The sequence below is a fragment of the Lytechinus pictus genome, chromosome 5, assembly GCF_037042905.1.
Source record: "Lytechinus pictus isolate F3 Inbred chromosome 5, Lp3.0, whole genome shotgun sequence".
In the NCBI taxonomy this organism is placed as follows: domain Eukaryota; kingdom Metazoa; phylum Echinodermata; class Echinoidea; order Temnopleuroida; family Toxopneustidae; genus Lytechinus; species Lytechinus pictus.
Window position 1 is genome coordinate 30,414,822 of NC_087249.1, and position 14,631 is coordinate 30,429,452.

General features: G+C 36.5%; 1 protein-coding gene across 1 annotated transcript; it reads right to left on the reverse strand.

Annotated features, from left to right (window-relative positions):
- Window positions 1–2,422: 2,422 nt before the first annotated feature.
- On the reverse strand, window positions 2,423–14,332 carry LOC129261577 (geranylgeranyl transferase type-1 subunit beta-like). The gene is made up of 7 exons (XM_064100225.1): window positions 13,922–14,332; window positions 12,166–12,233; window positions 11,146–11,300; window positions 10,600–10,732; window positions 9,094–9,139; window positions 8,217–8,401; window positions 2,423–7,303 (listed from the first exon to the last, which is right to left on the reverse strand). The coding sequence occupies exons 1-7, from the start codon at window positions 14,139–14,141 to the stop codon at window positions 7,043–7,045; spliced, it is 1,068 nt and encodes a 355-aa protein (XP_063956295.1). The 5' UTR covers window positions 14,142–14,332; the 3' UTR covers window positions 2,423–7,042.
- Between the last annotated feature and the right edge of the window lie 299 nt (window positions 14,333–14,631).

The following is a 14,631-nucleotide window of genomic DNA, read 5'->3' on the forward strand; positions in this document are numbered from 1 at the left end:
TACTGAATGAGATATCAACACAAGTATTACAGTGATGTGTGATACTCGTGGATGATCCAAGTTCGGTCTTCTCTTTTGGTTGGCTGGATCATAATGCCCGGGTGGGTTAGCAACCATCTTGTATTTGTGTGGCTCACATTTCCAATACTTGTCCATGCAGTCCATTCAAGACTGAAGCTGCGGACACCGAGTGCATGGTATACAAATAAACTGCACATTCTGTATACTTTTCTATTAACGGCCAGTAGTGAAACAGACATTTATGATTAGATATGATTAGAAAACAGTGAATGTATGAATATACATCGCATCTAGAAAATATTTTGAAACGAACATGTATTTTGGATGTTGACGTTGCTGGCTTTCCATAGTTGTGGTTGATCGGATCAATCGCAACTCTTTGTAAGACGGGGCCCATGACGTGTGGTGCCCAAGATTAGTGCATTCCCCTCCAGAAAAAAATGAAGATGAAGAAAAAGAAGAAAGAAGACTAAATTCCACCAGGCCCTCTCTCTCTGTTCCATTTCTACATTTACCCGAGTCTCCTCTCAAACTCATAACCTCATTCCTCCTGCCTGTACACTGAGGAAACCTTGGAAACTTTTTAAGTGGAACTTCAAATGAATTATTAATATCAATGGACTTGCCTTTCTCAAACCATCTGTCTTCAAACAAATGTTACCAAACTAATCACCAAAATTGTTTGCATTGCATTTCCTGCCCCTTTCTCCTTCTATTCACCTCTGACTACTCTTAAAAAATCATTAGTCTTTCACAAGGGGACACACACTCCTTCAGAAAATGAGGTGTCCAACAGCTTTATTAAAGGGGAAGTACACCCTATCAAAGAGTTTATTTGAATTAAAGAAGAAAAATGAAACAAGCACAATGATGAAAACCTCATTAAAATCTGATGTAAAACAAAAAATTATAATTTAATTTTTCACATAGTGTTACAAATAAAATACATATCTTTGTCAGTATGTAAATGAGGGAACAAATGATGTTACTCGCTTTTTAATACTTCTTATTTTTTTGTATTTCATTATAAAATATTTCATTTTCCCCATTATAATGTGAAGTAAGAGTAATTTCTCCATGAATATGTGAAATTACCTGTTGTAAATTGTGATTTGATGAAGAGCTTCCTCATTTTCAAATCTGCAAAAATGAAAAAATTTAACAGAAATACATGTAAAGAGACTCAGAGGGTGTTGAAGGAAAATATTTGCAATCAATTGCAATTATTCTTTTGCGATTTTAGAAGTTATAGATCAATTTTAACCATAGCAAATCAGATTACACTCCCATGTTTTAAGGAGCAGATGATGTATAGCGACAGAAAAGGAACTTCACTCTACATGACGATATAAATTTTACATTGCATTTTATGATGATACTAAATACTTTACACTGAAGGCACATTATAAAATTGGGCTTGGGCTGAGGTCAATACAAAGAAATAAACATTTTAAAAAAATGTCAGGTTTGAAGTTTAATCTTTACTTTATAATACCAGATTTTATGGATTATGCCTCTCCCTCTTGTACTTTATTATGTAAATAAGTCACTGCTGGGAGACACTATTCTATTATATCCCGGGGGGGCCACTTACATTGACGAGTGGATACCATGCGCGACCAAAAAAACAGCAGCTTCTTTTTGCCACCAAAAAAACAAGCGTAAAAAGGATGTCTTTTTCAAGATAGGGCACGTTACGTACGTAACGTGATCGTAACGTGATAAGGGTGTCAGAAACACAAAAATATTGAAAAAAGGTATCTATTTCGCTCGGAAAAATGTACGTGTTTAGGGTCAAATATGTGGGGATGATAAAACAAAATAAAAATATTTTATAAAGGATATCCTTTTTGCCCCAACACTACGTGTTTAGAGTCCGATTTGCGCGAGGTGTGGAAGGTGGGGTCGTACTAAACCAAAATAATGGTGTGTATAGGTAAAACCGACGACCGATGGACCCGTGACATAACAATAAAATATCGCTGTACTTGTTTAGGGGTTCATTTCAGGGAATACTTGCCAAGAGTATCGTTTTGTTTCCAATACTTGTTAAGGGGTGCATTTTCAGAATATGGAATACATCGCTGTACTTGTTTGGGGGCTCAATTCTGGGAATACTTGCCAATAGTGTTTGTTTCCAACACTTGTTAAGGGTAGGGTTTCACACGCCAATACTTGTTAAGGGGTGTATTTTCAGAATGTGGAAAATACGTGTTTAGGGTGCTTTTCAAGACCCCGTGGTCGCGCATGGTATCCACTCGTCAATGGAAGTGGCCTCTCCGGGTATTATATATAATGTATATCCATGTGAAATTCAGTATTTGTAACTGCTATGCATGTTAAATTATTCCACGCCATACCGTACCATTTCTCTAATGAAGAAAGGGAAATACATATAAATGTAGTATAACAAAAGACGAAGAATGTACGTGTTTAATAATAACCAAATTCAACAGTTTCACTTGGCCTCTATAATTTCAAAACAGACTGGTTAATAATCATAATGCCTATAGAAACGATTGATCAATCTCCAAACTTTGGTTATCAAGTTGTCATCACTTATATATATATTTATATCATTTGCCCTTCTATGGAATCATGTACCCATGCAATTTCCTGAATCATTATGCAACTCTGTACATGCAGATGAAGAAAATTACTGGTAAACAAAAAAAAGACTAGTACCGCTTAGCACACATATGCTTATTTAGACACGGTATGGCAGAGATACATCATTTTTTCCCCCGTCATCTCGTCACAAAATGCGGTTGAGCAATCAAATTCTTAGAAAGTGAAAAATAATGTTTTCAGAAGTTGGGCAGAGAAAGCAGGTGTGTCAACTTACAACATTACACGATAACAGATAGTAGTCTTTGTGTTTATCGCATAAAATTTGATTATTTGTTTGCAGTTGACGCCTTTGTCATGTTTATGGGGGTGATGTTTCACTCTGTTTCAATACAAACATTGCTCAGCTTTCCTGTCTTAAAAATCACATGCAATCAATAATCTCAAACATCAGCTTCATGTTATACTTCCTCTTTCATATATCCTATACTTCAAATAATTTTCTCTTCTCAAGATTTATACTACTTCCCCCTCTGAATTAAACATATAAGAATATTTATAGTACATGTAGGTTCTGATAATCTTACAAATTCCAAAAGAAGTAATTAAAAATTGCGCATTGCTGTTATAGAGTACAAAATCGAAACAAAGTAATAAATTAAAATTCAGTTATGCCATAAATTAAACAACAAAATTCCTAGATTTTGATCATGACATTTGCTTAGTGGGCAATAATAAATCAATATACTTCTGATCATATGTGAGCGATGGTAGCAAAGTTACCAAGCTGTTCACATTAGTATTGTTTTGTTGATTAAATATTGGAAATTGAAAGATCTGATTCGCACACTCTTGGTGTATTTTTATGGAAAATCATTAATTTTGCTTGGCAGTATATCCTCAACCAGCACAGGAATTTGTAAACCAGCAAAATCACAGTTTAAAATTTTTCGTCCATCCAAAGGACAAGATCAAATGGAATTTGGATGATTATGAATTTGAACAGTATCAATGATGAGATGACTTGAACAAGCAAACATTTACAGAGCTATGAACCACGTTAGCTTTCTTTCCTTGAAAGGAGTTTCAATGTAATATACACACGGTTGACTGTTGACAGCTAAAAGAGGTAGATGCTCATTATATCAACATATTGGCAATTCAACAGTGCAGGTACACAGCACGCCCAGCCCCATATATGTGGAACCTTCCAAGAAATGCACTGTTTCTGTTTTCTATATTTATATCGTTTGCAATAACTGCATGAATATTTTTTAATGAGAATGGAATAAATGATCATTCATATCAATGGTATCAGACATGCTAATTGCTATATGAACTATGTGAATGTGGATTGTTTCATGACCACAGCAGTTCATGATATCTGCATTTGTATAGCAATGAGTATATCAAAACGTTTTTACAGACATATTATCCGAGTAATCAAATCCTGGCATGCCAGCACACTTTCACCACTACCTGGGATTCAGTTTCCAAACTGCTAGGCATAATACATCGGCTTTCACATCAAACCGGGGGCCCATAACACAAAGCTTAGCAATCATCGTACAACATTTTTCAACGATTGATTGCATTGACTACGATGTACGTTCAATCATGAAAATCAAGCGTACGATCAATCTCTAACCTTTGTGTTACGCAACCCAGGTGAAGTCAGATTTGAGACAAATGAGGGTTAGATATACATGTACATAATCACAGCAAAAAGAATGATGAAATCTTCAATTACTGTAGAATCCTTTTTTTTTAAATCAGGCCTTGATTAATGCATGTATAGGAAGCAAATGTAAGTTGATATTTATATGAGAGCTACCCTCTGAGGGAGTGCTGCAAAAAATAGTTCCAATCAAATGCAAATTTCTAATGCAATTTTAGAAATGATAGATTTCAGCTGTAGAAAATCATTTAACACTCCCTGTTGTAAGAAACAGATGAGCAATCAACTAACATTTTATGATTTACTGAAAGACATATCGTCAGCGGTCATTTGAACCGTTGTATCACACGTACGACGCTGCAATCCATTTCACAGAAAATCGACTTCAGAGTTAACCATAATTTTCACACTTAGTTCCCCACCCTTACAACATATTCCTTGCTAGAAAAATACATGATTGGAAAGACCAAGACAATTGCTTGACATTGGTATCCTTATTTCACGTGCAAAGTCAATGCAGTGCCCAGCGCCGATACGAAGGTTTGGCTGACCGTGCGCATTGAAATCGCGGTCAGTCAAAACATCGTATCACCCTGTTACAGTACACGTTTCCAATGGGATTTGCGCATTTTATAAAAAATTGTATGGTATCGCCGTGAAAATCCCGATATCTCAAAAACTTGAATAAATTGCTGCATAGAAATTTAGTTCTATATAGAAAAGGACTTGTCCTTTCATTTTCTGCAAAAATCTCAAAATCATATTTTTTGGGGTCCAAAATTGACTGATACGACGGTTCGGATGAACGCCAACGGTATGATTGATTTTGGGACCCAAATATGACTTGCAATCGATTGCAAGTTATTTTGCAACACCCCAAAAGTATATGGCAATGAGTGTGTTGTATTTAGAGCACAAAATGATCCGTTTTCAAACCTTTACAAGATGAAAAGTGCGTTCTTTTCAGCAAACATGTAATTAGGAAGGGGGGGGGGGGGCAACTTCAAATTCAATATAATGCACCTTTAGATACCCATCCAGTATCACATATTCGGAAAACTGGCAATTTCTTAATCTTCTAACAGATAAATTTGTAAACAAAGAGGAAATATAATAGAACTTGGAAAGTGATATAACCATATCAAGTAAACATACTGGCCGTCATGTTGAGAATAATATCAGGGTGGTATTAATGGCAAAAAATATTGATCCCTTGATAATCATGAGCTTACGATTTAAGGCCTGGCCCCACTGGCCGACGGACACAAAATGTATTCATCTGCTTTCATCCACTCCAGACAATGGACAAAATGGGCGAACAATGAAATCACAGTGGATGGATGCTCGATGGATGTAGACTATTGAGCGTATGAAACATGTACATGCAAAGATTACACAACGGATACATAACGTTTTCCAACAGATGGCAAGAATCTTTTCTGTTTTACATCCTCACTGCATCCGTAAGTGCAGTGGGACCAAGCCTTTAGGAATGTCCAAAACATATCATCTTGATAATAAATACAAAATATAAATTGCATAATATATTTGTTTGTAACTCACAAAAATGATCACATTATGCATTCAGCAAAAATATAATTTATTGCATCAAACAACATATGCTACTGACACTTTACAACAAAATGATGAACATGTGATAAAATTATTTGTTCATATAATCTACTAAACTACATGCACTTATTTTATAAAGGTATATATCTTCTTTTTTTAATACAAATGTAGGCCTACTAATTACTTATTTCATTTTGCATGCAGAAAGCCCAATATAAAAAAAATGTTTATACGTAGTGGAAAATCGATTAAAAAGAGATTTTCTCCCTTTCATTAGTGTTGGTTTTACCACAAAGGCTCTATCAATATTAATGTGATACAGCTTAATCTTTTTTTATATTGTCCCCTAGTAATTAGCACTAGTAATTAAATGTACCTTGTCTGCAACCTAGGAATGAGTTGCATTCTACATCCAACCAAAGAGTAGATTGAACCATTCTTAGAACTCAAATGAAACATAAATAGTACCTTTTTTTAAAATCTCATCAAAATTACAGTTCTGTAGTTTGATTGAGTGTACATAATGTTGTTTAACAAAGTACAACCCACAAGAAGTTTCTTTGTTACCCTGTGTTTCTTAATAATTGCTCACCAAAAAGAGCTTTATATGACCAGGGGTCCGTTGCAGAAAGAGTTGCGTTTAAACGCAAGTCAAAAAATCGATCGCAAGTCCCAAATGCGCGCTGTTGATTGGTTGAAAATCAAGTTGCGCATGATATTTAGAGTTGCGATTGATTGCAACTCTTTCTGCAACGGGCCCCAGAACCGGAAGGGCATGCATACTAAAGGTTACTAGCCTCCCTAGCCCCACATACACACTCTGGCCCCTCCTACACCCTCTGACTCCTCCTACACCATCTGGCTCCTCCCATACACTTCTGGCCCCTTCTAGCCTCTCCTTCATCTGGGGAGTGTTTCATGAAAGGACATGTCGGACGTTTTATCCGACAAGTCCCATTTTATCAGACAGTTACCATAGTTGCAGTGCTTGTCAGCCAATCAGAATCAAGGAAAGTTGTCAGATCTGACAACTTGTCAGACGAAAATGTTGATGAAACGCTCCCCAGGATGTCAGTTGACATTATCGATCTTTTCAATGTAGAGGAGCTGTTCAGTAATAAAACATGTTGCAACGACGCAGTGTCAGTTATCACTTGATAAATTCAATAACAAATCATATCCTGTGTGAGGGTGGATAAATCATCACGAATCAGAGCTGTTCCTCCATTTAGTGTGCACACTGTGTAGATGGTCTGCGGCCCTTTGAGTGATGTTGAGAGCCGGGTGTATTGGAGCCAAGCCCTCCTCTCCCATCATAGATAAACCACATAGTCCAAGGTAAGCATGTAGGGCGTCGGGGTGGAAGTCGGGCCACTTGGAGAAGCCTCCCATGCTGGTGTCCTCAGTGGATAAGATGTAGTTCCTATTCCATCTGAAGTCTACCATGTCAAAAATCTCTAAAAGCTGAATAAATAATGATAATGATATTGTAATTGAATGGTAAAATGATAAAAAATATGCAATCATGAGTGGCAGGATCAAAAGTACAGGGAATGAAGGTATTAGGTATGGAGAATGAACCTGTAATACGAATTCATAAAAAGTTCTATGCACATAATACAGTTGCATGTAAGAAAATTATTTTAGAATTGGTTACTTTTTGAAGCATAATCTAGGCATAAAATCTGGTAGCTTATTTCAATGGAAGAGACCCAATTTAGAATATGCCATCCCAACGACACAAACTTAAAAAAAAAAAAAGGTTCAACCCCCTCCTTGTTCAGACCCGCTTCTCGGTATTTTAATTGTGCATACACCAAATCTGAATACCCAATAAAGCTAGAAACTAGTGCTGGACAGTCGGATGGGATATTGCATTGACTTGACTACCAGCCAGAAATTTTGAGGGGTGGAAAAAGACTGGTGCTGACCACCATGGTGACAACACTGGAAGTCAAGTTCAATTTTTTCTCATTGAATGGCCTTATTATTACCCTCTTAAAATATTGTTCTAAGCAATTTGTGCATTTCGTAATGCACGCGCCACCAACATTATGTTAATTACCACCAGAGACTTAGTAGTCAACCAACTTTTCCAAGTATAGCATGGGTCGCGAGGAAGATTCGAACAATTCAAGAAATGTTTTCTGATGTATCCCAACTGCAGAGAATATATGCGTAAGGGTTAACCAATAGAACTTTAAGTGAGATCTCAAGAAAACTAGTAATCAAATTAATTTTGCAAATATGTGGCGTAGTCGGCGTTGACTACACAATTTGGTTGACAAATCTCACAAGATTAATGTGTATGAGTGGCGCCGTATTAAGGGCCCATCTTGCACACATGTAGACTGAGAAAATAAAACATATGACACACCTTGAGTGTTGATCCAACCCAGAAGGAATAGCAGGTATCTGTCTTCTTGTTTGGACGACCATTGAAGCCAGTCTGTTGCCTGAATAGACACCATCTCTTGATTCTATCTATCTGTTTCTCTGTGAAGGCATGTTCTAGCTGATCCATCAGCACCAGTGAAGCTATCCCACAAAACGTTGTACCACCTGCAAGCGAACCAATTATTGAATCAGTTTTGTAAATTTCTTTGTGAAAGGATCAGGGATGATAATGTAGGTGATTACTTTATACAGCACACGCAAAGGAGGATAGTAATTTTGTTTGTCATGGACAAATCATTGTCATCATCATCACCATCATCATCATTCTCATCCTCCTCTTCATCACCATCATGAATCACAAATGCCTTCACCCTCCTCCTCCTCCTCATCATAATCATCATCCTCCTCCTCATAAACATCCTCATCCTTCTCTTCATTCTCAACATCATTGCCATTATCACCATCATCATCATCATCATTCTCATCCTCCTCATCATCATCATAAATCATCAATGTCATCATCCTCATCATCATCATCCTCCTCATAATCATCCTCATCCTTCTCTTCATTCTCAACATCATTGCCATTATCACCATCATCATCATCATCATTCTCAACCTCCTCCTCATCATCATAAATCATCAATGTCATCATCATCATCATAATCATCATCCTTCTCTTCATCCTCATCATCATCATCATCATCATCATCATCAACATCATAATCATCATCATTATTACCATCATCCTCATTCTCTTCATCATCATGACTACCACGACCACAACCATCACATCATCATCCTTATCATCATTAATGTCATCATCATCATCAACATCGCTATCATTTAGTTCTTACCATGACATTCTTGCCCTGGACCTTGCCCTATACCAAAATCATGAGTCTGGATATAAAAGAAAATGGGAATGATCCATTCTTTGAAATGGTCCTGAATTTCATTTTAAAAAATGGTGATGTGGACAATCTCTGTGTCCCTGTTTTGACCTTGTGACTTCAAAATCTATACTGGCCTTTCTGCCTTTCTCACTCAAATATGATACACACATGATTGAAGCCAGTAAATTCTTTCTGTGGTTACTTTGAAAATCGAAGTAAGTTGGAAGGAAAACATAATGCCACTTTCATCCTTATTCAGAAGATCAACATATAACGATGGGTTTACTATCACTATCTACTTTTGAGACAAATAACAGCCAAGACCATGATGACATGACAGAGTACAGATGTGTATTATACTTTAATTGCTCCACTGACTTTGTTTCACTACCCCAAAAATGAAATAATTCCCTGGAATTTTGACTGTCATTAAAAACCAGCACTGAAAAAGGGAAAGTGTATCAATTAGACGGCAAATTGCCAATTTGTCTATTGCCAATTCATCTAATGCCAACTCGTCCACTCATCGCATGGTCTACCTTTATTTAGTCCATTTTTACCTCCATTCGGTCAAATAACCATTTGGTCCAATAGTCATTTCGTCTAATCACCAGTTCGTCTATTACCATTGTCTTATAACCGGTTGGTCCCATACTCATTTTCTTTTCATCCATTTCGCCCAATTAACACCAAGTCAAATTAGACCAAATGGTATATGGACTAAATGGCTATCGGACCAACTGGTTATTAAACGAAATGGTGAGTGGACGAATTGGCAATTAGATCATGTGGATAGAGGATGAATTGATGGTAGACCAAATGATAGAAGACGAGTTGGTAATTGGACGAATTGGCATTAGACCAATTGGAAATAAATCAATCAGACTGGTCTAATTGTAAAGTGTTTATGCACCTAGTGTTACTTCACCAATTCTTTTTGCTATCCCTGGGACCCGTTGCATAAAACTTTTGCCATTAAAAAACACTGGCAAACAAAATTATGCCATTGAAAATTACACATTAAAAAGCTCTGGCAAAAAATTTGCCAGAGCTTTTTATGGCAAAAGTTTTATGCTACGGGTCCCTGGTAGACAATCAGTGGTAGTACCAATGCCATATTGCCATATATCAAATGAATAAATAAATATATTAATGTTTCGTCCAAACTGACCAGGGCCTGTAACGCATAACTTAGCAATGATCATAGAACATTTTTCTACGATTGATTCCATTGACTACAATGTACAATCAATCGTAAAAATGAAGCGTACAATCAATCGCTAGCCTTTGTGTTACGAGCCCCAGGCATGCAAAATATACACTAAAACAGAAACAAAACATACTGATACACAAGCTGCAAAATACAAAGCAGATAATGTTGTACATGTAAAGATGATGAGACAATGAAGAAGTTAGCATCATGTAATGAGAAACTTCAAAGAAATAGAGAATTAAAAGAAAACATACCAGTGAATTTCTAATGAACTGAACAGCTTTTTCTTTGTTGATTCCACTCCAGTCTTGCAGCATATAACTGATGCAACAGGCACAATATACAAATCGCATGTCATTCTCACTCCCGTTCTCTAGAGCTGAAAAACTGGATAAAACAATGAAGAGTGGGAATTAACTTTTCATGGCTTTCTCATCAATCTATAATTTCTTCATCTTGATCGCTCTCCTCTCTATCTTTCTCTCTCACTTTCTTTCAGCCTCTATCTCTCTCTATTTCCTTTCTACTGTACTGTCTAACACAATGCATAACTGATTACTTTACTTGAACAAAATTACAAGCAAGATAATTTAGCATGATTTTATTTTGCAAAGAGTCATCACACAATGTTTGCAAAATTCACAAAACGTAGCCACATCATGAAATATTCCATGCTTACCTAATCCCCCCCCCTAAAAAAATATACCAGCATTTCACTTGGGATTTTACGTTTGCATGTGACAAGTGCAACAGATAGCACATAGGTCGGGAAAAGTATAAACATTCTTGAAACAAATTACCTTCCATCGTCAAGCTGAAGAGCCTTGAGACCTGCAACGATGGCCGGCATGTTAACCCGAGACAGATCATCCCCTAGGATAAGTAGTGACGCCAAGCCCGTATATGTCATCGCTACGTGGCCCCAATCATAGGGATGGAAGGTGGCAGTGTCTTTCTTTATAAAAATCAATAAACAAGACATACCAGAAAATTTACCTTGAAATTCAATTAAATTTTATTTAGAATTAGTAAAATGAGTTTACCTTGATATATGCAGTTGTTGGAAGATGTATTTTGGCAATATTAATAGAAAAGCTTAAAGGCAGAGCACAAGTGTATCATGTTATGACTGGAATGTCCTTGGATTTCACTGAAGTTGACACATGAGTGGATTGAGTGTATCCTTCTAAAGGTTTTGTCTGCCAAGAAATCACACTGATTTGATTGATCAGTGTAAAAATTAAGTATTTCAGTGAAAATTACTTTTATAAATTTTGTTTACATTAACAGGATACTCTGGGCTGAAATAATTATGAAATAGAGTAAAATTCACAAAGGAAAGCACTGAAAATTTCATCAAAATCTGATAACAAATAAGAAAGTTATTATTGGTTTAGCAATATTTTGTGAAAACAGTTACAGTGTATATTCATGCCATCATGAATATTTACATTATATTGGATGGCTCAGAATGGAATACCAGAAATATTCAAAGAGTTTGGGCAAATATTCCATGAATCGCAGATGAGTGGAATAATGGCCCTAACTGCACAGGCAATTGATGCAGACCAAAATAAAAAAAACAATATATAGATGATAATTATGATTATGTCATGTACCCACTTTTCTTTCTTTCACATTATTACATATGGAATCATACTTCTGTATTTTCATACTTGTGTGTAGAATATGCTCCCTTTGCAACAAAATATGTTGCAGCAATGATTTAACAACACTTATGCCAGTTACTTAGGTATTCAAAATCACCGTGCATGCACATTTTACTGTCCTGCTAGTAATATAACTAATCATATTTTTACCTCAGATGGATTAAAAGACAAGCCAATGGTGGAGGATCCTCTGAAACCACATCTTGATAATGACTCATCTGAAAGAAACAATTTTTTTTTTAAATGTCAATAATTTTACAGGAAATATCTTGTACTTTGCTAACAGTCACAGAGAAGACAATATTCTCATGAAATACAAATTATCAAAAAAAATCCTGCCCTCTCTCTCTCTCACAGCCCCCCTTTTTTTTCTCTCTCTCCCCCTCCCTATAGCATCTATCTCTTTCATCTACCCTCTATTTTCTAAGACACTGAAAGTATCATGGCTCAGTTAAGAACTTCCTCACTGCCAAAACCTAATCTGTGTGTAGAGTAACAAACATGAATTCTTGTCTACCAAAGATGTACATCCCACAGTGGACTCATACGTACTAAAGCAAAAAAAAAAGACATTCACTGATGTTTCTCCTTGACCACAATACCTTGTCCAATTAGCATCAAATTTTATGTTTTTTTTTTTTTTTTTTTTTTTTGGGGGGGGGGGGTATATCAATAATCAATTTCAATGATTTGTTGCAAATGTCCTTTTCAACCAGATAAAATCCTTCCAATTCTTCAGAATTAAACATCTGGTTCCCATCTAACCAATAGTTTTTATCAGTTCAAATCCAACCGAGACTGATTTCTAGTTGCGAATAAAAGAGGCAGTAATTTTGTCTATTTTGATACAACTTATTTGAGTTTGATATATATTTGGAATGCTTTGTAGGATAGGACTCATGAGACTTAAATGTACTTTATGCACAGCCTTTGATGCAGACAGTGTAATGAAAAAATTATATACTCGAGTTTGAAAATAACTGGCCTAACAAAAAGGATGGCTAATCAGTCAGAGTCTCTATCAAGGGAGGACAAGGGTAATGTCTAAGAATATAAGTTCCCCCAAATTGTGTTTCATTTCACAAATTCATTATTAATGTGGCTGCCAGGGTTGGCCTGAAAAATGGGAAATACTACTAGTTGGAAACATGGGGAAAATTCATACGGGGACTCAGGGAAATTTTGCCCTTGAAACATTCATGACAGCCCTGGAAAATCCTCATTCAGTGCAATAAGCCAGTTCACGGTTAGCTCATGATCAACTTTTCTCAAATGACCTTTGTGATTTTTCATTAGGATAAGTACTATCATTTTCAAATGTAGATGTTGCGTAAGCTTTACCGGTAGAGTATTCAAATTCTAAGAACAAAAGGCATTTTATAGACCAGGTGACTAGAATAGTACATCAGGAATAAAGTTTGGAAATCTGTGTTATTGTCTGCCTTTGGCACATTCGACTATTGTTTAGGCTACTGTCAAATACCAGTGATTATGAAGGCTCTATTTATTACTCTTCAGCTTGGATGTGATGAATATTTTGAAAGGAATACATGAATAATCATCAAATCACAAATGCCTATGTCAGTGAATTTGAAAGCCACCTACATGGTTGTCTCCAATGACCTTTTTCTGCTCGTGCGCAGTTTACAACCGTGAACAGGCTTATTGCAGATTTAGGCAACAACTTGTGAAAAGTAACCCCAGGGGAAAAAAAACGCCTGGTTGGAAAAGCACAGAAACTCTACAAAATATTGCCCAGGTGTTTCTCAAGCATATTCTAGCATTTCCCTGTACCTCTCTGTACACCTTTAAGTACTTTCCTGCATTTAGAAGTTTTCCCCAGTATTTCCCACATACTGTGCCTTCAAATATCCCAGAAAATTGTCAACCCTGTAATTACACTCACCTGTATTGTCAGGATCTGGCAATACTTGAAGGGAGTATATCCAGTTGATGGTTTGCTCTTTCTCTTTCTCAATCACATCCAGAGCATTAAGAACATCCAAACCAGACAATGCAAAGAAAGCAACAGTTAGTCTGTAGAATAAAAGTATAAAACCCATAATAAACAAGGCAAACGCCAAGCGTTGTCTCACCTGCATATTGCAGTCATGAAGAGACTGCATGTCAAAACTACATGTATGCTATATGACTTAGATGGACCTCTGTTACGAGTTTGGCGATCCCACCTCGAAGCTATAGAAAGTTATTGTGTGTACAACACAGCACAGTGCCAGTCATGGAAAGTTCATTGACCTTTGACCTTAATCAAATTCAACTCACATTCGAACTTGACCTGCACCTTCAAGAGATGGACCTCTTGTATGAATTTGGCAATCCTTACTCGAAGATATAGAAAGTTATTGTGTGTACAGCACAGCACAGTGCCAGTCATGGAAATTTCATTGACCTTTGACCTTATTCAAATTCAGCTCACATTTGAACTTGACCTGCACCTTCAAGAGATGGACCTCTGTTATGAATTTGGCGATCTCACCTCGAAGCTATAAAAAGTTATTGTGTGTACAACACAGCACAGTGCCAGTCATGGAAAGTTCATTGAACTTTGACCTTTGACCTTATTCAAATTCGACTCATATTCGAACTTGACCTGTG

Excerpts from the sequence above, each read along its gene's own strand:
- LOC129261577 (XM_064100225.1), bottom strand. The coding sequence starts at position 14,141 with ATGCAGTCTCTTCATGACTGCAATATGCAGGTGAGACAACGCTTGGCG. Across the intron at positions 12,234-13,921 it reads GCCAGATCCTGACAATACAG|ATGAGTCATTATCAAGATGT; the intron begins GTGAGTGTAATT and ends TGTTTCTTTCAG. Across the intron at positions 9,140-10,599 it reads AGTTCATTAGAAATTCACTG|ACTCATGATTTTGGTATAGG; the intron begins GTATGTTTTCTT and ends TTTTATATCCAG.